This window comes from Aulonocara sp. 'chitande type north' Nkhata Bay, linkage group LG18, assembly GCF_057382095.1.
Source record: "Aulonocara sp. 'chitande type north' Nkhata Bay isolate Kocher_YH1m ecotype deep benthic linkage group LG18, A_spYH_male_GT1.1, whole genome shotgun sequence".
NCBI classification, from domain to species: Eukaryota; Metazoa; Chordata; class Actinopteri; order Cichliformes; family Cichlidae; genus Aulonocara; species Aulonocara sp. 'chitande type north' Nkhata Bay.
In genome coordinates this window covers 37,402,247-37,428,861 of record NC_141361.1, presented here as the reverse complement: position 1 = coordinate 37,428,861, position 26,615 = coordinate 37,402,247, and the positions used below count along the sequence as shown (strand labels likewise).

The 26,615-nt window shown below is 39.8% G+C and overlaps 1 protein-coding gene and 1 long non-coding RNA gene across 2 annotated transcripts in view; one reads left to right on the top strand and one right to left on the bottom strand.

Moving 5' to 3' along the window:
* Positions 1–26,615, top strand: part of brinp2 (bone morphogenetic protein/retinoic acid inducible neural-specific 2) — a 289,760-nt gene that overhangs the window by 151,475 nt on the left and 111,670 nt on the right. Inside the window, exon 5 of the mRNA XM_086271078.1 lies at positions 8,924–9,029. Coding sequence (XP_086127204.1) covers positions 8,924–9,029 — 106 coding nt within the window. The remainder of the gene's footprint in view (positions 1–8,923; positions 9,030–26,615) is intronic.
* On the bottom strand, positions 4–1,848 carry LOC147309128 (uncharacterized). The gene is made up of 3 exons (XR_015126065.1): positions 484–1,848; positions 240–408; positions 4–157 (listed from the first exon to the last, which is right to left on the bottom strand). It is a non-coding gene; the product is annotated as an uncharacterized LOC147309128 (long non-coding RNA).

Here is a 26,615-nt window from a genome sequence, read left to right as displayed (position 1 = left end):
TATTTTACAATGCTCAAAGGCTAACAGAAAGTGCAGACTAGAATCAATGAACATAAACTAGATGTCTGAGGCGAGAGAAGATACTGTGATGATAACTAGACGGCAGGGATAACCGAGTGCAGGTACTGGGCAGGGGAAACTGTGGCGGGCCAGGGCACTGAAACAGAGGAGAGAGCAGTCAGGGGAATCCCACAGAGAGCTGCGAGTGAATCTAAGGATAGTACACTGAGCTGTCTTACAAACTTGCAGGTGAGGGTTGCGTGGAGGGGGGAGGCAGGAGAGGTCCAGGTGGGTACTGCATGCAATGCAGGGAGGCAGGCAGGAAAGAATGGCAGCTCCGACACGGAGAGGGATTACCGGCGGCAGCAAACTGGTTTCCAGGAGAGCTTGGTAGGTGGGTTTTCGCGGCTGACGAGAAAAACAGAGATACGGTTAATACATCTGATGAGTCACCAAGGAATGGACGTGAGGCCGAGAACTGACTAAAGTTGGCAGATAATCTGGCGAAGACCAGTTGAGTGCGCCGGTCATAAATACTGCTGGTCCGATTGCCATCAGGTGAGGAACAACAAAGACTCCACCCAGTGGGGAGGAGCTGATGCTGTGGAAAACCACCCAGACCACGACAAGATTAGTGTTCCTGGGTGTGTGAGGTAATAGACACAGAAAGTCAAGAAGTGTTAGCTTGAGTAACACCCACTGTCAGCTGCAGTGGGCACACCACTGACTCTTCAGACTCTTTCAAAAAGTACAAAGCCCCCCCCACGGCCAACCTCAGAGTTCAGCTTTTTTGTGAGAGGGAAAGCACTGGGATGGGGTAACATTAAAATTGGAAGAGCTAGATGCAACAGCTCAACATAAGAGGAGACCAGTGTGGCCCTGAAGGTATACCAGTGAAGAGACAAACCAAGCTCAAAAGACTCCAGCTGACAGGAAAACTCGAATAAAACTACATTTGAAATGCTGCTGATCTCATGTGGAAAAAGATGGAAATGTAAATTTTACTATCCGACAAGCCCATATAAAAACTAACTGTTTTTAATTAACAGGCTAAAATGTTCAACTTGAATGCCTTTCTCTAAATGTCCACGATGTAATTACTTTCTTGAAGTTACACATAAAAATAAGCCTCATTTAGCATTAACTTTGCTGTAGTTCTGCACCTGAAAATGTCTCCATATATCCCTGGAATATCTTTATGACTTCTGAATGAAGGAATTCTTAAAATGAAGCCTCGCTTTCATTGTAGGTCAACTTGGAAATGCCCAACCTGGTCCCTTTCACTCAAAGATTTTCACCCTGGGGTGAAGTTGAATTGTTAATTGCTCGACAAATCTGTCATCTCATTAATCTGTTCATTTTCTGCTGCGTATTTGGAATCTGCGCAAACCAGCAGCTTCCCAGTCCCATTTCCAGTCCTCATGACCCCAGGGTCCTCCCAGCTTAACATGTTTAGGAAATCTGAATAGAGCAGTGTGCAGGTAACATTATCATAAAGCCTCAAATGCCACAACGTTCTTTCAATCCATCCATGTCATCTGCCATCCACAGTCAAAAATATGAATCCTTGCACTTCCATTTAGAATCACTAGGATCACTTCTGCAGTGGGATACCACTACATCAGAAATATATTACCTGCTGAGCCAGAATTACTTTGGAACAGAAATGTCTGACACAGTCGTTTCTGTGTCAAGAGGCTAATGAGGCTAAATTACACCACAGTCAGCTAAGAACCACCAAGACAACCTATGAAACTGCAGTTAGCAAGCAGTCATGAGCATCTCTAAGCTCTTTTTATCGGCTAACCTACTCTCCAGGTTTCAGCCAAATAAAATAAACCCGGCTTATTGGGCAGTAAAAGTGTGTTAAACCTCTTAAAGTTTAGCCGTTACAGCTGCTTCTTTCTTTTCCTTTAGACTGATACTAGCGGGAAACGCAGCAAGAAAATAGATTTTTTTTTTCTATTGCAGAGTACCAGTGTAACAAAACCCAAAATAGAGACTGAAGTGCCAACTTGAATATATAGCAAGGATGTTGTTGCTGCGTGGATTTGTGCTCTGCATGAAACAAGAATCAAGATTATTGCATCCTAACACGACCTGACAGTAAGCTGAGTCATTGTCCAGGTATTAGCCAGTTTGTCAAAAGTTTATTGCTTGAATTATTAAACATCATTTGATGTGATTAACTCAAAAGAGATCAGAATAGTAAGGAATAAGCAAGATAGCACATTTTGACACACTGAAAATTTTAAATTGGGATTTAATTACTGGCTAGCCGTACCCCGATAGATGCACAACAACACCCCTGTAAGCAGTTCTGAAAAGGCAAGCTCATGTGGAATGAGTAATAACTGATGGCAGCCTGTCATTTATTTAAGAAATATCACTGTATTAGTGTTATGTAACCGTTTACCTTCACTCGGTCAAACTCCAGGCATGGAAACATGAATTTAGCGAACAAGAGAGGGAGTCAGCTTCTGAATGATAACCCACCCAGCAGTAGGAAGACCAGGTAGCCATGGTAATGCCAGATCTAAAGCTAAAGCTTCAAACAGTTTGGAAATGATAGCCACAGTCACAGAGAAGAGTTAATCTGTTTTGCTTGCTTCATGTAAACTGTGTGGGAACACAGAAATAGCGCCCTTTCCGCTGGAGTCAGAAAACACAGAAGATTCACCGATCAAAAGCACACATAACAAGTGAGGCTGAAAGTTTGCTAAAGAAAAACAGGTTACAGTGCCTTTAGAGTCTGTTGGCTAAAACTTAGCTCACATTTTCATCAAAAGACTGAAAACTAAACAAGCTGTCAAAACAAAAACGGATATAGAGTGTTGTGCATATAGATTTAAAAAAAAAAATCTGCAGTGGGTGTTCATCTTCATGAAAATTCAGAATTTAACTTTGCATTCAAGTGAAAATCATCTAAAAAAGTATAAACACACATACCAACTAGTTTACCTGCTGATAAGGGACTAGAGCAGCTTTTCTTCTAGACTGAAAGGCAACTTCAAACAGCCAGTGTTTTTGCACACCTGCCTGCACATACACGCATGTGCAAACACAACAAACACAGACTCCCACTTTGAGAAGAGCATCCTTTACGTATGTGCTAAATGAGGCTCTCTGAATGGCATTCGGGCCACCTGCCGAGCCATGTTCTGCCACATCCACTCATCACCCAAAAGGGAACAACACTGAGTGGGATGTACTTGACCTGTGCGCATACAGGCCCTTGGGTTCTTTGTCTCTGCAGCTGAGAGTAGGCGGCAGGAGCCACATGCATTGCCTCTATCTGTAGCAGTAAAGGAGAAGAAACTCACATGTTCAGTTTAAGCTACACTTCAAATAAACAAACAAATAAATAAATAAATCCTCTGTAGCGTATGTGTGAAATCTGCTGTTTGGGAAGGTAGAGGAACTGTCTCTGTTGACGCAAGTGAAGGCATGGTATTTTTACCACACTGTCAGCAAGAGCCAAGATCGGCAGGGGAAGTGCACAGTGAAACCCCAGTCCTAAATAAAAGCTCATCACAACGCATTACGCAAGAAGGAACACGCCAACGCTTTTAATACACTGACAGAGATCTGAAAACGATGTAAAGCACAAACACCACACCTCTACAATGACATTAAACTCCAATAATTCTTGGAGGTGTACAAAGTAGATTTGCTGATGCCATATAAAAGGAAAAATGACTTCCAAAGTAGTGAGTCCTCTAGCTCATATGCGATGGAACAAGCCAGTTTCACAATGATAAAAACATGTCCCAAATGAGGTGAAAAATGAACAAGGCACTGTTGTATATTTAGGAATTATTCTAGATACTTTTAATAACTAATAATGACTAATCAGGTCTGTTAAAACATCCAGAGATCAAGCAGTACTAATGTTCTTCTATCCAAGTGTTCTCAGGTTTTCATTGCATTCATTACTTTGAGGTAACTTCAAATAAGATTAAGATGCAGGGCACGAATGGTATCAATGCAAAACCTGCATAAATATATATTTCACTCCGAACAAATGTGCACTTAATAAGAAAGCTGAAAAGTATTTGATGTAAAATAAAACCTGTTTTATCAATAAAGAGGTTAAAGGTACACAAGAGTATAAACAGCAGTTTGTTAGATCATCAGCCATAATAAGCTGAGTGAAACAAACAGCAATGCATTACTTGATCTCACACAATCCATACAAAACTTTCTAGGATCATAGGAAAACACACACTACTCTGCTATGTTTGAACAATGCATGTTATTGAGTAAACACAAAAGACAAAGTGGTCTAGTTTGAATGATCCACTCACTGAAGGGCTCTTGGGAGTTTGAAACAAAAGCAGAGGCAGGGTGGCAGCTCTCAGGTGGGTTATTATTGAAGTTCCTCACAGGAGTTACAAAACAGCCTGGTGTGTATTCACTGCAACACAGCTGAGAGTTCTGATGCATTTATCATTTCAACAGACAGAGAACACAATTTATGTAGACCTTTAGGAAATAAATCATGATAATAAAAATCGCTGTAGATAATTTGAAAAAAGATGTATGAAATTGTTACATTATAGTGATAATTGTGCAGTTGGTTTTAAGTATTAAACCGTCACTCTCCATGGGCTTGAAAAGTGGCTAAAACCTTTAGTTTTCTTCATGAAGAATAATGATCAAACTTAATGCTTCTTACACAATCTGTAGTACATGTTTGAATTTGTTTGTTGCTACAACAAAACTTACCGAGCTGTATTGATCTCACAGTTCATTCTGCATTCAAACATGGCATGAAAAATGAAAAATCTTCAAAGTTCTTGCACTAAATAGAAACAGACGGTTTCAGTTTCACAAAATATAAAAGACTAACAAACTGTTAAACTAGGTCCACAGTGGAACAATTTGGCAGTATTTTCTTGCCTAAGAATGTGACCTCTTGACTGTGCTACAGCTGGAAATTCCAAATTATGAACTAAATTATTTAGACCTGCTCTAACTTCTCCTCTTAAGCTAAACTGGTCCATCTTTAGTCTCGTTTTTTATATTTATTATATGAATTTTTCCTCAGTGTGGTAGTTGTGGTTCTGTGAGTCATGCTGTGTTTGCTGTCTCCACTTCCTTTGTTGAGATTGAGGGTCACAAAGAACCCCACTAAGCAGCGTGTATTCCTTTATATTCCTGCTGGGTGTAGTAAAGTGTTTTAGTGGGATAACACAAGTGATGGATTTTTTTTTAGTGTACATAAGAGAGAAAATTATAGTAGGTGAAGTACAAGAGAAAGACCCGTTAATAATTAGCAAGGTCCAAAAATAAAGGACGGTCCAAAAAGAAAAACCCCAGGGATCCACTTTGAAACTAGAACGAGTTAACAAAGAACTCACCCAGCAGGTGGAAGTGTCACGGTCCGGGGCAGCGGCCGTGTGAAGAGTGGAAAGGAGGACTCAGATGCAGCACTTACTCAGATGTGAAGGTGATTTATTGACAATACTGAACATAAAGTGGAGATGGCAAAACAGAACTAAGGACGAACTAAACTGGGAGAAACTACACAAAGGGAGTGGCAAACCTGAACATGAAGGGAGAACAGCAGGGAGAGCACGCAGGGGATTCACCGGGTATGAACACAGACGACGCGACGAGGAGCAGAGGAACACTGGGAAATCACACACAGGTGGGGGAAACAGCTGGACCTGATTAACCTGACGAGACAGGGGAACACTAACACCAGGGACCAACAGAGGGAGCACAAACCCAGAACCCAGTGTCTAAAATCCCAAACACAAACCATCCCAAAACAGCCATGAATAATAATGAAAGTAATAACAATAAAGAACATAAACATAAAGTCACTGAGTCATGGTCGCAGGACCATGACAGGAAGTACACAGACTGGCAGCTTGATAAAGGCGATGCAAGACTACAGTATGTATATACAGAGAATGGAACTTAACAAAGGTGAGTCAGCATGGGACAAAAAAATCACACAGGAAGAAGAATGATGTCATCAGAAAGAAAGAGGAAGTGAAAACAAAGAGACTAACACAAAAAAGGGAAATGCCATCCATCTGTCCATCCATCCGTCCATGCATCCGTCCATCCATCCATCCGTCCATCCATCTATCCATCAATCCATCCACTTTCTTATCCACTTATCCAAATCCAATTCAGAATCATTTGTTGGCTAAAAGATTCAGAGGATAACCTCGAAAATACAACAAATAAAAGGAAAAACATGCACTGTTTGGTTAGTAGTATATTTCTCTTACTCCAGCCAAATATCTGCAAAATAGTTATCCTACCCTGATCATTTTTGTACCTTTTCATAACCACTGTGCACATTCTGCAGGCTTTTAATTTTAACTGCATGCAATTTATTAAAAAAATACAAACTGCTTTGGTTTTGTGGAATCATAAAATTTATCCGACTTCACAGACTTTGAGCGCACCCTATGAGGTAGAGTTTAATGTGAACAAAGAAAAACCCAAGGGATTATGTTACACAGCCAATTCCAAAACATGAATGAGATGCAACAGGTTTCTTTTGGTTTCTTTTTAAGGCAGGGATTATCAGTGGTACGTGTGGCTGAAACAACATCCCCAAACAGCCCCGTCCTCCTTCACTAATCTTTCCTTGTTGCTAGCCTTTATCTGTAGCTTATCTTTGACTTCATCTCAGCAGTGTCTGGTTTTTTAGTTGGTTATTTGAGTGATGTTTGAGATGTGTATCTCCTGTAGCACCTTCAAGGGTAACTTCTATTTCTTTTGATATTAGATCCAATCTTAATGCAAGGCAGAGTGTGGAGATGTAAGGCGCAGGGCTGTGTTAAGGACAGCAAATTTGCACAGGCTACCTTATTTGCCAAATGGCCTGATTTAGCTGCAGAATGGTTTTGCCAGAGGACATGTCCATATTGTTACGTTCTATTTTGAACAACTGCTTGGGAAAATGAACTGTGTGCGATATCTGCAAAATAATGTTTGCTTAATTTTTTACAGTATTTTCTTTTCTTTCTTGTGTCTTATCCCTTTTGTTCCATCTGTCACGCTTATGTGACTTTTTTCTGTTTACACTCATTGCTCTGTGTGCACCTTTTCTCTTCACCCTCTGTTCATGTCACAACAACAATATTGTCAACATATCATAATTTCCATTACATCTCTTGAAAAACCACTAATATTCAGCTTCAATTTATATATTTTTAAAAACTAAATTGTACTATTACAATTTACTTTTTTTGCATCTTGTACGGAAGAAATTTTCAGTTCAGTTCTGTGACTGTTGCACTGGTACTCCAGCGCAGCTAGCCAGCTTTGTATTGTATGATCACTTGTCATCATCACTTGCAATCAACAAGTCCCTATAATATTTTTGTTCAGTGATGATGTTGTATATTCATACCAAAAGAAGGTGATTTTTTTTTTTACAGTGTGCTGGAATTGTCGACAATAGCCAGGAAATAGCCACTAGCTTATCTTTGATTGACCACTACATGAGTGTAATTAGTTTACAACAAAGGCTTACGTGAAGGAGATTAATCCATAGTTTTTAAGTTGTAACTATACTTTTACTGCTAAGGAGATGCTGGATCTAGAAAGGACCAGTTAGAACTTCTATCTAAGCATCTGACTTCGATGCACAATACCTGTACTTTGATGCTGCTAGCATTTTAAAGAAACCTTTGAATCAAATACAATACACACTGGAGAGTATTTCTTTATCTACATGTTATATAAGCGATTTTTAAAAAATGATGTTTGCATCAGTAATAGTTGTCTTTATTTTCTCGACAGAGTGTAAGGTTGTGTGAAGTGGTGCATAAAGATAATATAAAAAAAGAAGAGCATGATTCTTGATTCTTAATTTCTTGTAGTGTAGCAAAAGTATCTTATGTTGGAAGATGATGTCAGCATTTGGTTTATGAATGGCCATTTTACAGCCTCAGAATAAGACGGGTGGAGAGGGTGGAGCACTACCAGTGCCTTGTATTTAAACCGCTCCAAGGTTTACTTAAAATTACAGTTCTTGCATGTTATCTCTTGAGTGTTTTGCTGCTGTAACAGATGCAGCATTATCATTGGTCACACTTAAACATTACAGCTGTCTAAAGCCTGCTGCCTTGAATCTTAAGGGAAATGTGTTTCACAGTTATTCTAAAGCCAAGATAAATTATATGTATTTATTTATTTTAACTTGTGAATAGAAATATGTTTTTAAACCCTAATAATAAGAGAGACTACATGGTAAATATTCTTAAATACATACCACAAAGTATCTAAAATTAATAATGAAGTAGAATTACAGACATATTGTTAAATTTGTGGGGTTTGGGCAAAGCAATCCTGTCTGTGACGCTGTGATAAAAATATAGGCTCAAACAAATCAGCAGATTATATGAACATTTTAAGTAAGATGCATTTGTAATAATTCAATGGAACAACAAATATCATGATTTCTGCTAATAGGAATAATTATAGTCATAAAAGTAATAAACATCTTAGTGTAATATTTAAGAAATTTGCAGATTTTGATGATTTAAGAACACTAACATGTAAAAGTGGTCATTACCATGCTTATTGCCTCTACTAAAAACAGCTGCTTAACAGCCTACCTTTCAATATTTGATTTTGTGAGTCCTTCACAAGTATCTGCATCTGTTAACTTTTTACTTTTCTTCACATATTTTCCACCATTCTTTGAAGAAAGCCCTCACGTTGCACACAGCTGTGTCTGCAGGTGTACGAGTGAAGCCAAAGATGGTGACAGTTTCTCTGCTGTCAGAGGGCTCTGCCACATCCAGTATTCTGCCTGCCTTCACACACTTCACCTGCTACAGCTGTGTACATGACTGCCAGAAAGAGAAACAAACAGCTACCTCATCCACTATTTAGTGGATGAGGTAGCTGTTGAAGTAAACAGAGCTATCCCTCCTGTATTTCCTAGGTAACCGAAACAAGGACAGGCCCTCTCGGCTGCAGTAACTACGACAGCTTGGATTCAGTTAGCTCGGTGTTGGTGCACAGCCCGGAAAATAAGATCCACCTAAAGGGTAAGGCTCACAACACACACACACACACACACACACACACACACACACACACACACACACACACACACACACACATTTCCCCATATACTGTGTTTTAAATTCATGGAAACACACAGCCTCTGCCCTGGAGGATCCACTTATGGGATAAGTTTTTTCTTCTTTTTGTACGCACACACTTGAACTCACACATTTCTGCCACCTCCATCCACCACCATGCCAAGCCTTTCGCCTCCAGTGTTGTAGTAGTTGGCCAGGATGACCCTTTACTTTACGCTGCAGTAGTTTATATGTCTGTTTCTGCCTCAGTGGCGTTCAGGCTCACAGAGAATCTGTTATCTTACCAAGGCTGTAGATGGAGCATGTCTGGCCACACTGACCTCAGCCTAACCTTTCCTTACCTGGAGCACTCAGTTCACAAGTAAAGCTGAAGTGTTAATGTGTAAAGTAAAACACTGTTTGCTTATATTTATCACCAAATTATTAGTGAATATCATGACACTCATCCCTCTGTACTGGGAGTGTTTCCTTGTTGATCCTCATGCTAAAAATTAAGGGGGGTCATCAGCTGATGCAGCTCATCTGAGGGTTCTTAGGCTCTAAGATGATGAGGATATAATGTTGCACTCTTTTTGGCTCCATCCCGCATCATGAACTTTCTCTGTTCGTGTTTTGTAAGTTTATGTTTATTAAAATATCTTTTATTTAAGCTAAGGTCTTGTCTGAACATATGAAATGTGTAGATACAGTAAATTACTATAGTTTCCATTGGTGATTAATAAAAAGTCACATTTATGCTGGTATTTCTCTTCCAGTAAACTGTCCTATTTAGAGCTTTACGTGATTAAAATAACCTGTCATGGATGTGTTGTTTAAGCTTTAATGCCTTAAGGTTTCCCCCCTTCATTTTATTCGTTTTTTGTTCCTACCTTGCTTGTTGTCATCATCTTGCTGACTTATACTTACTGTTTTGAGTACTCTTACTTTTTAGGTTTTGAATGAACTGTTCTACACACCAGTTTGACTAAGTAATTCTTAACCTATCATCCACTTAAATCAGTTCGGGGGCTGAACTAAGTATTTAGTCAGCCACCGATTGTGCAAGTTCCCCCACCTAAAATGATGACAGAGGTCAGTAATTTGCACCAGAGGTACACTTCAACTGTGAGAGACAGAATGTGAAAAAAAAAATCCATGAATCCACATGGTAGGATTTGTAAAGAATTTATTCGTAAATCAGGGTGGAAAATAAGTATTTGGTCAATAACAAAAATACAACTCAATACTTTGTAACATAACCTTTGTTGGCAATAACAGAGGTCAAACGTTTACTATAGGTCTTTACCAGGTTTGCACACACAGTAGCTGGTATTTTGGCCCATTCCTCCATGCAGATCTTCTTGAGAGCAGTGATGTTTTGGGGCTGTCGCCGAGCAACACGGACTTTCATCTCCCGCCACAGATTTTCTATGGGGTTGAGGTCTGGAGACTGGCTAGGCCACTCCAGGACTTTCAAATGCTTCTTACGGAGCCACTCCTTTGTTGCCCGGGCGGTGTGTTTTGGATCATTGTCATGTTGGAAGACCCAGCCTTGTTTCATCTTCAAAGTTCTCACTGATGGAAGGAGGTTTTGGCTCCAAATCTCACGATACATGGCCCCATTCATTCTGTCCTTAACACGGATCAGTCGTCCTGTCCCCTTGGCAGAAAAACAGTCCCATAGCATGATGTTTCCACCCCCATGCTTCACAGTAGGTATGGTGTTCTTGGGATGCAACTCAGTATTCTTCTTCCTCCAAACACGACGAGTTGAGTTTATACCAAAAAGTTCTACTTTGGTTTCATCTGGCCACATGACATTCTCCCAATCCTCTGCTGTATCATCCATGTGCTCTCTGGCAAACTTCAGACGGGCCTGGACATGCACTGGCTTCAGCAGCGGAACACGTCTGGCACTGCGGGATTTGATTCCCTGCCGTTGTAGTGTGTTACTGATGGTGACCTTTGTTACTTTGGTCCCAGCTCTCTGCAGGTCATTCACCAGGTCCCCCCGTGTGGTTCTGGGATCTTTGCTCACCGTTCTCATGATCATTTTGACCCCACGGGATGAGATCTTGTGTGGAGCCCCAGATCGAGGGAGATTATCAGTGGTCTTGTATGTCTTCCATTTTCTGATGATTGCTCCCACAGTTGATTTTTTCACACCAAGCTGCTTGCCTATCGTAGATTCACTCTTCCCAGTCTGGTGCAGGTCTACAATACTTTTCCTGGTGTCCTTCGAAAGCTCTTTGGTCTTGGCCATGGCGGAGTTTGGAGTCTGACTGTTTGAGGCTGTGGACAGGTGTCTTTTATCCAGATGATGAGTTCAAACAGGTGCCATTCATACAGGTAACGAGTGGGGCACAGAAAAGCTTCTTACAGAAGACGTTACAGGTCTGTGAGAGCCAGAGATTTTCCTTGTTTGAGGTGACCAAATACTTATTTTCCACCCTAATTTACGAATAAATTCTTTACAAATCCTACCATGTGGATTCATGGATTTTTTTTTCACATTCTGTCTCTCACAGTTGAAGTGTACCTCTGGTGCAAATTACTGACCTCTGTCATCATTTTAAGTGGGGGAACTTGCACAATCGGTGGCTGACTAAATACTTTTTTGCTCCACTGTACATCAACTGTTGGGTGTAAATACAGTTTTAAGGTCAGTACATCAGGGTATTTACACTGCTTCTCTTAGTATTTAGTGTTTTATCCAGATGCTAAAATGCTAAAGGCATCTATTGGACACCACTACCACTTTTCATGTACAATTTTAAACAGTTTTGGTATTTTTATAACTGTAGGCATCCTGTGAAGGGTTTTAAATGTGTAATGATTGTGATCACACTTTAGTTAATGTCTGATAACCATGGCTTTTAGTTTGTGGTCAAACATCACTGTGACTAAGTACCACCTACACATTACAGCTACAGAAGCTGCTCAGCTGTGGAGAGCAACTGTTTTTGTGTTGATATTAACGCCAGAGGAGGTTTAAAATCTGCAGGTTGTGAGTCAGCAGAGCATTTTATGCACTGTGTGCCTCTGCAGTGACCCTGCTCTGTAACTTTACATGGTCTGTGCTGTGGTTCCTAAACACTTCTACTTTGCAGTAATAGCATTTACAGCTGATTCTCTTCCCCCGAGTCTGCTCAAAAACACTTTTAATATTGTTGGCCCTTTTATTCTGAAATTGATTAATACGTCCCTTACTACAGGCTGCGTCCCACTATGCTTCAAACAAGCTGTAGTTCAGCCTCTTCTTAAAAAACAAAACCTGGACCCAACTGTTCTGTCTAATTACAGGCCCATCTCAAAGCTTCCTTTTCTATCTAAAGTTTTGGAGAAAGTGGTCTATCTACAGTTGCAGGCACACCTCGATTCTAATATGATCTCAGAAAAATTTCAATCTGGTTTTAAATCATTACATAGCACTGAGACAGCACTTTTAAGGATTTTTAACGATATTCTCTTAACTATGGATTCTGGCAGCCCTGCTGCCCTTTTACTGTTGGACTTGTCAGCAGCTTTTGACACGGTTGACCACGACATCCTGTTATCACGGCTAGAATCGCATGCTGGCCTAAAAGGATCTGCCCTTCAGTGGTTTCGCTCCTACTTGACAGAAAGGTTCTTTTATGTCAATATGGGCCCCCACAACTCCAAATTAGCTCCTCTTAAATACGGCGTTCCTCAAGGCTCTATTTTGGGTCCCGCCCTCTTCGCACTCTATTTGCTGCCATTGGGCTCCATCTTCTCGCGGTACAGCATTTCATTTCATTGCTTTGCGGATGATCTACAGATTTATCTACCTTTAAAATCAGGATCAGATCAACCGCAGCTCTTATTACGCTGCCTTGACGACGTTAAACAGTGGTTATCATTAAATTTTTTACAGCTAAACGAAAACAAAACTGAGGTTGTCATTTTTGGCAATTTCAATCATATCGACAGCACGTTGGGTACCCTCTCCTCGTATTGTAAAACACATGTAAAAAACCTCGGAGTTTACATTGATGGTTCTTTTAAATTGAATAAGCAGGTGAGTGCAGTAGTTCAGTCCTGTTTTTTTCAGCTAAGACAGCTAGCCAGGATAAAGCCATACCTTCCGGCTGACGTCTTCGAGCGTATCATCCACCTTTTTCTTACTTGCAGATTGGACTACTGCAATTCATTGTATTATGGCCTAGATCATGCCACCATCCATCGCCTTCAGATGGTTCAAAATGCTGCTGCTCGCCTGCTAACCGGTACCAAACGGAGAGAGCATATAACCCCAATTTTAGCCTCTTTACACTGGCTCCCTGTCCCCTACAGGATCCAATTTAAACTCTTACTTTTTGTTTTTAAGTCACTCAACGCCCGAGCCCCCCCCTACTTGTCAGAGCTCCTCTCTGCCTATGCTCCAGGAAAACCCACGAGATCTAGTTCAAAACTATTGTTGTCCATTCCACGGACTAACCTCAAATCTCGTGGTGATAGATCCTTCTCTGTGGCAGGTCCCAGACTTTAGAATAGTCTCCCCTTTAATATTAGATCTGCTCAAACTCTTGAGCAATTTAAATCTTTACTAAAGACACACTTTTACGCTCTGGCTTTTAACACATTATGACCCAAGCATTTTGGATTTATCTGAATTAGTTAGTATTGTTTCAATTCTTCTATTTTATTGTTTCTATTGTTATTATTGTATTACACTGTAGTTTTTAATTTTATTGTTATTGTTAAGCACTTTGTGCAGCATCGGCTGTTGGAAATGTGCTATATAAATAAATCTGACCTTGACCTTGACCTTGACCTATGAAATTACATGAACTGACTTGTTGCAGTGATTGTATTTTATTACAGCGTCACGCTCAAATTCAGTGAGCTCTTTCACAGACTGCATGGCTAGGCACGCGACTTTATACACCTGTAGCAATGTGACTGAAAACACCAGAGTTCAAAGCATGAGGGGTGTTGGCCAATACTTTTGGCCTCTTCTTTTCAGTCTTCTTTTTGTCTATATAGTGTATGTTTCACTTGGACTTGAGGAAAAAGGAGAATTAGATCACTCTACTCCAAAAACTATTTTTTTCTTGTGTGAATTCTTGTGCTATTATTTCAATGCCTAAAAGGTAATGAAATTTCATATCCAAAAGGTCAAAGTTCATCTTATGGGTGTCATAATAATGTTCAACAAAAACACTTTCCTAGACATTATTCAACACCAAACATTTGGAACAGTGAAGGGCACTGTAGTCACATTTCACATCTAGTCTTCACTCTAGGGCTGGGCGATATGGCCTAAAATCCATATCGCGATATAATTTGAAGCACGTGCGGTAACAATATGTATCACGATATATTCTTTTCTTCTGTATAACGTATTTTCCACACTGTAAGGCACACTTAAAATCCTTTAATTTTCTCAAAAATCAAGAGTGTGCCTTATGTATGAATTCTGGTTGTGCTTACTGACCTCGAACCAAATTTGGCTGCAGAAATCTGTTAAAAATGTTTTAGTACAACTTTGGTAAGTCGCACTGCTTGATGGATTGTCAGAGCATTACGGCTGCCGTAGTGAGGAGCTTCGCGGAGTAATCTGGGTCCAAAACTCCGTCCGTTTCAGGTCCCAAAGTCAAACGAACACTGAGAGTTAAAAACGGTCTAAATTCTTTCATCTTTAATTAAATCATCAGCGTTGCTGCTTTACTAGGTGTAACAATTAAGTTTAACATCCATGCATCCATGAAAACAGAATTTATTACATTTAACGGAGTTACAAGTTAACAGGAATTCATTAGTTATTAATATACTGCAACAACATGGGAATAGAGCAGCTGTGAGAGAATTCAACATTAATGAATCAATGTTACGGAAGTGGAGGAAGCGCAGTTTTTGGCTTTCCCCATATTTCAAAAGTGCTTCATCTCTTTGCTGTGACTGACGCCCGGCATAATTTGCAGATGATAATGGTTGTAGCTGCTGCGATGCTTTCGACCAAAACAGGCGCAGCTTGATGACATCATCAACATGTGCTATCGCGATAGAGCGGTATAGTTTAAATCTCTGTCGTTGGCCAAATTTATATCGTTTCTATCGTATATCGTTTCTATCGCCCACCCCTACTTCACTACATATATTTTTTGTGTCTAAACACACGGGGCTGTTGAGTTCAACTTGAGTGATTGTTGAAAAAATACAACAGTAAGGTAGTAAGCAACTCCAGTTTTCTAGTTTTCTGCCAAAGATAACAGGATCAATATCTCATTCCTTTAATTAGGAAAAAGAAGTTAAGACAGCTGTTTACCATGAGAAAACAGTCTATTCAGCAAGTCAGACATGTTCACTTGCAGTGTGATAACCTGGCCTTTGTAAATGTTTTGGTGCATGTGCTGGAGGCTGACAGATTTGGATATAATGATGTAGGATTCGTTTGCATGATTGTGTCTGATTTTTTAATAATCCAACTTCAGATGACTCTTTAAGTGCAATTTTTGACTATGTTAAAACACTGATGAAAAATGTTGCTGTTCAAATAAACGATGCGGGGCTTTGTACATGTGTCATCTTAGGTAGTGACCCCTTACTGTGTGTGGACTTCTTCATGGCATCTGCAAGGTTCATTAGTCCCATGACACATAACTTCCATTACATCCAAGCTTAGGTTTAGAAAAAAAAACTAAAACACTATTACACTTTCTGCATTTTAAATTGCACAATACGACAAATTATACATGAAGAATAATATGGGCAGAGACTCGGTGCATGTGCCTTCATACGTTGGAGGTTGCATCAACAATCACGTGACCTTTAGATTCCGATCGCCTTACTGCAGTGCAGTTTACTGAAATAACTTTAGTCAGCACGCACAGGTCTGGAACAAATGTGAGGTTCGAAAAGATAGTCAAAAATGCAGCGTTACAACATTTAGTGAACATGAATACATGACAAAAAGATTCTGCACTCTGATACTGCCATTTACATAGGCTGTCTATAGAGCTGGGCGATAGAACGATAACGATATGTATCGCGATATAACTTTTACTCGATAGAGAAATTAAGCTATCGCGATAGACCTCGCCGCTCTTGTCCTCTTAAAATAAAAAATTTAATTAAATTAAATTAAAAAAAGGTCAGCCAATCCAAACTAAGTAGCGCAGAGCCGAACCAATCACAGCCGCAGCGTCACGTCGCGTGACTTGTTACGTAAAAAACATATCGCCCAGCTCTAGCTGTCTATATGACATAGGTTCTAGATACAGTACAGTACACATGACAATATATGACAATAAGTGAATTCCTTTCTTGCCTCCACTGCTACAAGGCTCAATTAGCAACACTTATTTTGTGTGTGGAATGCAAATTGGTGCAGCATCAGTTTGCAGAGCAGAGTTTGTACAATTCAAACTAGCTTGAAAGTTAGAATTGTACTGCCTTTATTCCTTTATTCTTCAACACAGCTTCAATTTTCTTAGGCAAGCTTTCTTTTAATTTCTTTAAGTAGCTCTACAGGCTTCTTGACAGCCATTTCAAAATTCATCCTTGGATGCTGGCTTCATTTGATCTGTTTTCTGTAAATGATCATGATCCCACAGTGCTTCAAGATTGTTAAGGTCATAATGAAAAATAAAGCCAGATGAAATTGCATGGTGGATCACAATCTGGTGGTAGTTTTCTGCTAATTTCACTGATCCCCGACACCATGGGCTGAAATGCAGCTCCAATCCATGACAGAGCCTCCATCGTGTTTCACAGTAGACTGCAGACACTCACTATTGGTCCTTTCACCTAAAACACTCCCTACATATTGATGGACAACAATTTAAACTAAAACTATCAAATTTGGATTCAATATTTCATAAACCCTGTTGCCACTAATTTTGAGTCTGTGCCTTACAAAAGATTAACAAATGAAAGTGAAAGGTCAGCTGAACCTTGAGACTCAAACACGTCTCAAGCTGTCTTCAAAACAGAAAAAAGGAAACAAATAAAAGACAATGTGATGCACAAAATATTAATATTTATTCCAAGATTTGCATTATATGCAAATAATTACAGATATGTAAGAAAGACTAGGTTCTGCGTTTTTAAGAGGGTTGAAGAGATAAAGAGACACGAAGAGATATTACAGATAGAGATATTAATATTACAGGTACCGAGGCTTCTTCATTTAATGGAAAACATGAATAACGTTCTCACAAAACTGTAGTGAATATTTCATAAACTAGTGTAAATACCAAGTATGCATCATATTAATCTGCCAACACAGGAAAACGTCTTTACTGGGATTTGGAATTCCTCGGTAAGCTTTCCCTTGCTAAGTTAGCTAGCTTTAGCTTTTAAAACATGCAAGTGCCCAGTCAGATTCAGTTACCAAGTGTCTGTGAATTGAATGAAGAAGTCAAGCTCTCTGGCTTTGTGCGTTCACGCAGTTGAACTGAAATGAACAAAGTACTGGATTGTCTTCTTTTCCAGCACAATGAACACTTAAACCAGCACCTCAGGGTAAGGAGGTAACCAGGTTCATGGGAGGGTTGTTATGGCCATTGTCACGGAGAATCCCAAAGCATGTGGCATTTCCACAGAATCTCAAAACTCCAGCCTTTATAAAACACGGCTGTTTTTGCATGAAATCAGGAAATACCAGTATGCAACTACCATAATTAAGATAAAACAAATGCTTAATATGCTACTTTAAAACATTAGTTAATCCTTACATTTATGCTACATTATGTTACTGCAGCAATACTCAGGGTAGTCTAACTTTTTATCACAATAAGTATTTTAACAGATATATTGCGTATGTGTTTAGCTTAATAGACAGCCGCTGCAGCTGTTCGCACTGCAACTTTTACACAGGACAACCGTAACCTAGCATCAAAAGCAAAGAAAGCTTAATTTAGAAAATTCCTGTTCAGTTTATTATTATTGAAATATGCTATATTAACCACAGGTTTAAAACAGCCCATTATAGCAGTAAATATGTAAAGTAAAGTTAAGTTCACCTGTTAAAATGGGGGAAAACAGAGACTGTGATCCAAACACATCAACAGAGACTATGGAGAATAGAGAACATATAGAGCTGCGCTAGCTAAACTCAGCTGAACCCAAGATAAATCCAGCGCAGTTACTCCTGGAATAGTGTGCAAAAGTGTTGTTTTACACTTTTGTTAAAGAGAACATTGAATAATGTGTAACTATCAGGTATAAAGTATAAAAATACATACAATTTGAAAACATAGTAACTATATACTTGACTGTATATAAATTGTATATCCATGTTTTTAAATGACCAACTAAGGAGGAGTAGTGATTTATAAATGATGAACAAAATATTAAATAGCACTAATTTAATTCAATTCAATGCATTTTTATTTATATAGTGCCAAATAAAAAAAAAAACAGCTGCCTCAAGGTGCTTTATATTGTATATTGAAAACTTTAATGCTTAATAGTGTGTAGTGTTTAGAAAGAAAATAATACTACTTTAAAATAGTCACTGAAAAATGTTAAGCGCTAATATTTCGAGATATGGAAACATACAAATGCACATTAGAACACATAAAATGATATATCCATTAATAAAGCAGAATCTTTTGATGAGCATCTAAAGAGTTCAGTTGGGTCAGGTAATTAAAAGGCATAGATGAGCATTTTATATAAATTTGACGCCCATTCTCCATGGCAATTCTGTTTTTGTTTCATACACATCTACCTGGATCAAAGGTGAGCAGACAAAGGATTCTTTCAATATGCATGTAGCTTATACTTGCAGGAATATTGAAGGGGCTTTCTTTGATAGTGTTTTCGTTAATCATACTACTCTTAGTTTATGCACTCCACTCCTGCTGTTTCTCCTGACAGGGAAAGATAATTATCAAGGGAAAAGTGCCTGTTTAGGCTAATTGCCATTTTGTTTGCACACAGAAATGAAATTGGTTAAATCACCCACCTATAAAGGCTAAATTTGATGGTTAAGCAGACACGTTTACTTATCTTTATGATGTCAGAACAAGTATTTCTTTGCAGTTAACTTTGGGTGAGAATAGTTTCAATTGTATTTGTGTAACTTGAGTGACTACAGTGAAGTTTGTTAAACTGCAAACACTAGCATGATACTGCCTGGCAGGGTGGCCATGCAGTAGTGGTCAACATTTGTGTGTGCTATTGGGGAAACATTGTATGTAATGTGTCCCACTGTTGTGTACAACATATAGAATCTGAAAGTGTAATCAAGGGATGCTCACTGGCTTTGTCACTTGAAGGAGAAGTTGTAAACTAATGAGTACCTGGATTTGTTCTCATTTTTGATTCCAATGAACTCTAATTTACAAAATAAGCATTATGTGGTATTATCTGCGACCAATAAACTACTAGCTAGCAGTACAACCTGCTACTAGAGGTTGAGCTTATTATAAAGTCATTAGGAAAGTGTCATAGAGAAATGAGTGTAGATGTTAGATATTTTTTAGGGCTGATCTCTGAAAGCTTCAAATCACTTAACTTCTGCATTGGAACATTTGTTTATCCATATAAGAACATGCATCTGGTATGCTTTTCCTTGTGACACTGCAAGAAAATTGGTTGTTAATTATACAGATGATCTGAGAACATCAGCCTTATCATAACGTTTCGTAATTATCTTACTCTGCCTCTCTTCTTGCTTTAATGGCACAGCAGTACTCAACATACATGGAATCCACCAATTTGTCTGAACCTGATAACTCATGACGTGGTTCTCCATCTTCAAGTGCCCCATAAATGTTCAGTGTGGTTTAGATCAAGTGATGATGGAGGAAACTCACTGAGAGTCAGAACTCTTTTGTCTTCTTTGGTATTTAAGTAGTTCTGTAGTAGTTTGGAAGTGTGTTTGGGCTTTTTATCGTAGTGTGGTCTGACTCTTTCTGTCCTTCTCCACAAAGATGCAAAGCAGATGGTTGAACATTGTTTTTGTACAGTGAACAAAGCATGACATTTAGATCTTGTGATGGTGTGGTCACTTTTGGTCTGTATGATTATGCACTGCATTCAACAAATCCAACCATCCCCCATTTGAGTCTTTCTCTCTAGTCAAGGCTGACAAAGCGCCACTTCTCTTGGAGTACCACTTTAACTTTTAACATTTCATCGTAGTTCTGATGCCATGCCAAAGGCAACTGTGTTGCTGGGATTCAGTCAGTGTACATTCTGCTTTTCAAGTGTTATCACCACTGGATAGGGCTCCGATGGTGCATTTAAAAAGTTTTTAAAAGGTTTGGAGTCAGAGCAGAAACTCTGTCTAACATCTCATATTAGACAGTACAATATTGAGAGGTGTTCCATAAATGTATAAATGAACTGTGGACAGTTGATACATGCAGGTAGAAATGAACAGTGAAAATATTGTAAGCCAGTTGTAAACAAACTAGTTCTTAATGGCATAGTTTATTTTTAGTTTATTTTTGAATGATAAGGAAAAAGGTCTCAGTTGGTCATTAAGCTGCTTTGCCAATCATTTTTGAGCCTCTGAAAATGTGGGGGGCTACATGTAAAAACCAGTTAATGCAATAGAGTGCTATATCACTTGAATTAAAGTTGAAAGTCTGCACTACAATTACCTCTTGAATGTTTGATTCGAAATGTTGTACAAAGGCAAAATTTTAAGACAAATTGTGTCATTGCTAAAACCTTGCTAAAAACAAACTCTTACTTATACATGAACTGCTAAATCTGTTGACTGTCACTAGGCGGGATAAGCGTAATTTAAACAAATGTAGAACAGAAATACAGGCAAGCAGTTTTTCTTAAATTGTAATGCTTATGTTGATACAAATGAATAGTTTGATTGGTGCACAGAATAGTCAGTACATAATTCTCCTCTAAGAGAGGGCAAACTCCCTTAAATTGTGGTAAGGACATGGTGTGGTCGGATAAGTCATGATCAGTCCCTGGGAAGTCTTCTTCATGGCCACATTAAAACATTGGTTTTATATTGATTGTATCTCAGCTATTGAATTTCTCAAATGCAGCCTATCAATTCCATATAGTGATGTCACTGCTAAAAGTCGTCATTCTATTTACTAATGGCGTAATGCATGATGTGCTTGCTCTGGAAATTGAGAACCACAGCAATGAGCAAGAGTAACTTTTATCAAAATTTCAGTCGGTTAGATTGATGGCATTCATTTCTTGCACTTCAAAACCTCTTGTCCCAAGAGGCCAGTTGATAAACATTATGGCATTCTGTTGAATGTGTTGCTGGCTTTTCTAGCACTAAGTAAAGTCAAGATTTAGGTATATAGTCTTTAATTACAGAAGAAACAGAATGAATGAATGTTGTCTCTCTATGCAGGATGTATATCCCACAACATCCACTCCATTATAATAGGATGAACCACTCTAACTACACAGTCTCTTTGAGTTTGAGGCCCTGCTGGACACATAAATCACTAAAGAACAAATAGGACAGAAGCATTATGCTATGGTGATAAGGTAGCAGCTCAAAAGCTCTGTGCTGTATAATCTTCAGGCCAGAAGAAACCCTCTTTTTCTATTATTCTATTCCCCAACTGTTTCAGCATTTCACTCCCTGATCTCTGACTCCGATTGCATGCCTGTTTGCTTATATTTTGTATCTTTCGGCTGTGTTCCTGTGTGTGTGTGTGTGTGTGTGTGTGTCTGTGTGTGTGTGTTTGTGGGTGGTGGTGGTGGGGTTTCTATGCAATAAATTCAGCCTTCATTGATGCCAGCAGTGGTTACCCTTTTCTCATCAGTAACTGTTGATGAAAACAGCCTGACTTTTGTCTCAAATCAGAGTGTTGCTTTGAAGTGGAGCTGCAAAATCATCATTATTTTTATGTTTTTGCCAGGTTTTCTGACTGCAAAATTAAACCTGCTAGGTTATTATCTGCACAGGTCCATTGTATATATGAAGATGCATATTTGTGAGCAAGTGTGGGTGGTGTGCTTGAGTGTGAGTGGATCAACAGTACATCAAGAGTCAAAAAAAGTAAGTCTGATAACAATACATTGGACTGTGTGGGGAGATAGGGGGACTCAAAATACAGAAACAAGTGCATAAGTCGGCTTTGGCAAGCTTTAGTTTATATAATCTTTTCTCACAAAACTAAGTAAAGCAACCCCGCTCTCGACACAATGCCCAGTGTGAGTATATACATGAACTCACTGGGAAGAATTCTGTAGAGCTCAGACTTCACCCTGAGGCAAGTGTAGGTCGGGTGCTCGTCGAAAAAGGAACTCTGAGACTACAGATCCATGCCATTTATGTCATACCTCGCTGAAGTAGGGCAGCCTGGCTACTTCTTACGAAATATTTATTAGGACCTGCAGTGATGCTGCTCTCTGGCAACAAAATAAGCAGCTTCCCAAATCCACAGGACTGACCTTCAAAAGACTTCAGCCAGCCACATACTGAAACCACTGAACAGTTTTATCATCGAAAAAACAAACAAACTCAAAACACGTGATACAGAAAGACTGAGTTTAAAACAAACACTTGGGCGTTACTTAGTCTTTACTGTTGCCTTCTGCAAATGCAGAGTTTGATACTACAAGAAATACAAGCAGTGAGGATGGATTTATTGGCTAATCAAATTAGAAAGAGAACACAAAATAAAAAAAATAAAAAAAGTTTACGCTTTTCCTTACTCATGGTGCATGCATACATTTTTAGCAGTTTTAGCTAGTGCCAAACATGCTCAATCATCGTTTTTTTGAATGGCAGATTAGTTGGATGAAGGACTGCCACAGACAGATGTGTTTAAGAAAACAGAGTCCTTAAGGATGTTGGTAGAATTAAAGGATATATGGTGTCTATTGAGTTATACTGAATGTTTCAGAGATTTCACAGTGTTGGTTTTTGTATCATCATCCTTTGAGGTTTCTTAAATATGAAGGATACACAAAAGAGCATTGTAATCTTGGCTTGTGTCTGCTTGGACTTTCTGTTTTGCCAGGTTTGCCAATACAGAATTCCCCTTTATTTTTCTAAAGGATTCTATAAGTGCCATTGTTTATGGCATCTGTTGGGATGCCATAAACAAGGTGTCACTGCAGCTGAGCAGCCTAATTTTCTGTGTGTGTATCAGCAAGTTCTCAACCATCACTCATTAAAAAAGCAGAATAAAATTAAATTAACACATTTTTCCCTCAGTCATCCCCAGCAATCACTGTGGAAGTCAGGCAGAGGATGAGGTCATTTCCTTTGGGGCGATCTCAAAATCTGCAAAACAGACCAATCCTCATCACTTCACGGTATCTAAAAAAGGGATAACACATAGCGTCAAAGAAACACTGTGTTGAGACTAGATTACATTCAACCGAGCCAGTATGTCTATATGGGCAAGACATGTACAGGAGCAAACTAAGCAAGCAGCCATGTCCTGACGTTATGAGGAAACAGAAAATAGGTTTTTAGCTTTTGCCCTCACTGATTTTTCTCTTTAGGTTATCTTTAAATTACCTCAAATACTTCTACTTGAAGTATTTGAGGTTGTCAGTTCTTTTCTTGAAAATAAAAGGTCCATAGTTGGTCGGTCATGGCTCAGACTAGAAGCTACACTTCAAACTACCAGGGGATAGAGTTGACAAAATAGCATTTCAGGCAATCATTCTTCAAAGAGGAAATAACAGTGGAGAACATTCATCTAATCCAACTCAGTTCAGTTTTATTTCTATAGAACCATTTTGCAACAACAGAAATCTCAAGGTGTTTTATACGTAAGGTAAGACGCCCCGCAAAATTAGTGAAAACCTCAAATCTAATGAAACTTTATTAGCAAAGTCTTGGGTACAGAACCAAACTCAGATGTTGGAGTAGGAGGGAAAAGAAAGGAATAAAGATAATAAACACAGAGAGATGACAAACAGCAAGATGAAAAACTAGAGGGCAGACAAAAGGAAAGGCATTCAATAGTGGCATACAATTGCATAGTAAGCAATGAGAGGAAAGTAGAGAAGTAGTACTCTGTGGGTCATGAGAGGTCCACCAACAGCCTGAGCCCATAGTAACATGGGTCATGGTTCATGGTTCAGGGTCACATGATCGAACTATAAGCTTTACTATTCTGCTTTCAAAAACTCTAGGAACCACAAATAAGCCAGTACTCAGAGGAGAATGCTCAACCAGAATTATATGGCACAGTGACATCCTGACGATATGTTATGTCATGACCATTTAAGACATTGACTGTTCAACCATACCCAAATGTACTCAGTAAGATTCTTAACTGAGTGAAATGACCCAGAAGTATGCAGGCGGCACTCATAATCAGAGCTTGCTGAATTCAATAAATACTAAGGTAAGGTGGTTCACTGTATCTTTTATTACTTCCTTTAGCAAAGGATGAACTGGACCATCTTCTATGAGAGAAAAAGAGGAAGATTTGCGAAACTGATCATAAGTAACTGACAAAGTGGCACAGATCATATAAATGTTAATTCATTTTTTCTTTTTCATGCCATAATTAAAATATTCTGAATTTTCAACAACAGTTTACTTCGGGTCAGCTATGATAAGCTCCAGGTACTTGGATAGGTGATGAATGGAGTGAAATATACAAATACAAATAGTTGCATTGGATCATCTGTCAAGCAAGAAATAATAAAATAAGCCTCCATATTTTATTTATTTATTTTTTAAAGAATGTGATATTATATATATATATATATATATATATATATATATATATATATATATATATATATTTTTTTTTTTTTTTTTTCTTTTCTTCTTCTGTCCCATTTGGTTCTTTAGCCATCAGAATTGTTGTCTGAAGACCAACAAGTATACCCAATGGATTTACTTTGCCAAATGGATCATCACGGCCTTGCCATATTGGTCCATTTGATCGACCTTTGTTGTTATTTATTATTTTATTTTATTTTCAGTTGTTACAGACGGGACAGACATGAGTGAGGGATAGGAAAGGGAGAAAGAAAGATGAAGGAAAAGAAAAACAGAAGGGAAGAGGGAGAGTGAGAAAGGGCACTTAAAAAGAGAAAGAAGAAAAAAAAATCTCCATCACGTTAATCTAGCTAAGTGTAAACAGCAGTAAATACTAAATATTGAATGTTGTTGTGTAGCAAGGAGGACCGACAGTGCACAATGTGCTTGGAAATAGCAGCCAATAAAGGTGTAGTTTATGTCTATGAACAGTGAACACCCGAGTGCACACCTGTGTGGATCAGCGCGCTTGTATTCAAATGGTTTCCACATGTAATGGTCTGCTAGAGGATGTAGAGAGCCATAGCCCCGTCCCCCAGGGCATGAAGCAGGCATGGAGGAGATCCAGGCTCCAGACATCCAGGGGCCCCAGAGTGCGAGAGCCCAAGGAGGACCACCGGAGGGGCATCCGTGCCACCCTCCTGGGAAGAGCTGAGGAGAGCCCCAGATGAGCGGTCACCCATTAGCCACGGAGCAGAAGCTAGTGGGGGCTGCAGTGGCGTGCCCAGTCGGCTCTGCCGGCAGCCAGCTGTGCCAGAGTGAACCGAGCCGAAGGCCCGAGGGCCCCCTTTGCCCCGGAAGAGGCCTGACCGAGCAACAGGCACCAGGCCCCGCCAAGTAGTCACCGGGAGTGAGCTGGTACATACCTGAGCGCCCAGCCCCGGACACCAAGAACCACCAACGCACCGACCCCTGAGGGCATCAGTTACCGGCAGGGAGTGTGGTGAGGGGAGATAGGCCTTTGGAGGGCCTGGGAGTTCCCAGAGAGGTGGATTGTAAGACCCGACCTGACATATAGACACAGACAAACAGGCACACACAGACACAACATGCATTCCCACCCTCATGCACACATATACAAATACTCAGCACTCACCCAACGCAGGGATAGACATACATGGACACTGTACACACAATCACACTCCCCAAACAAACTCTATACCCCGGGTCTAGGTATCCTCGCCCCTGGAGCGGGAAACGGTACCTAGACCCAGGAAATGTTACCCTTTCCAGGAGGCATGCAGACCGCCCCAGGCTCCGCAGCAGCAGGGAGGCCCCACATCCCAGATCCCAATCGGACGGCCAAAACCTGCTTCCAGCCCCCCTGCCCCGATGGCCAGCAGAGAACAGGGGTGTGTGAATACCCCAAACCTCCCTCCTCTCGCTCATGTGTAGTGTTGCTGCGTGTTGTTCTAAGGTGCATTTAAAACAAGGGAGAGCATGGTGCTGCTGCCAGAGAGCAGCAGGTGTTAGCACGGCCCCTCCCGAGAACCCTCAATGTCTACATGGATTTAAAATTGAGAGGTGGGCACCGGCGCCAGAGGTGGGGTTGAATACACAGACCGTCCACTGGACGCCATTAACATGCCCACCCTGAAGGCCCTATATGTATGTGTTATGAGAGTGTGAGTAATGTGGATGTCTAAGTTGTGGAACACCCAGGTCAAGTTTATTCTCCACTTCTCCTATGACTCTCCCCCACCTGCAGAGTGGACTCCTGCAAGGATGGAACAAACTCCCTGTTAGTTGAAGAGCCCCCTAGTTAGGCCGATGCGCCAGTGGCTACCTGCGCCAGGGATAAGCCCCCGTGTACCCACCCGCCCATAACCTCGGCAACACACCAA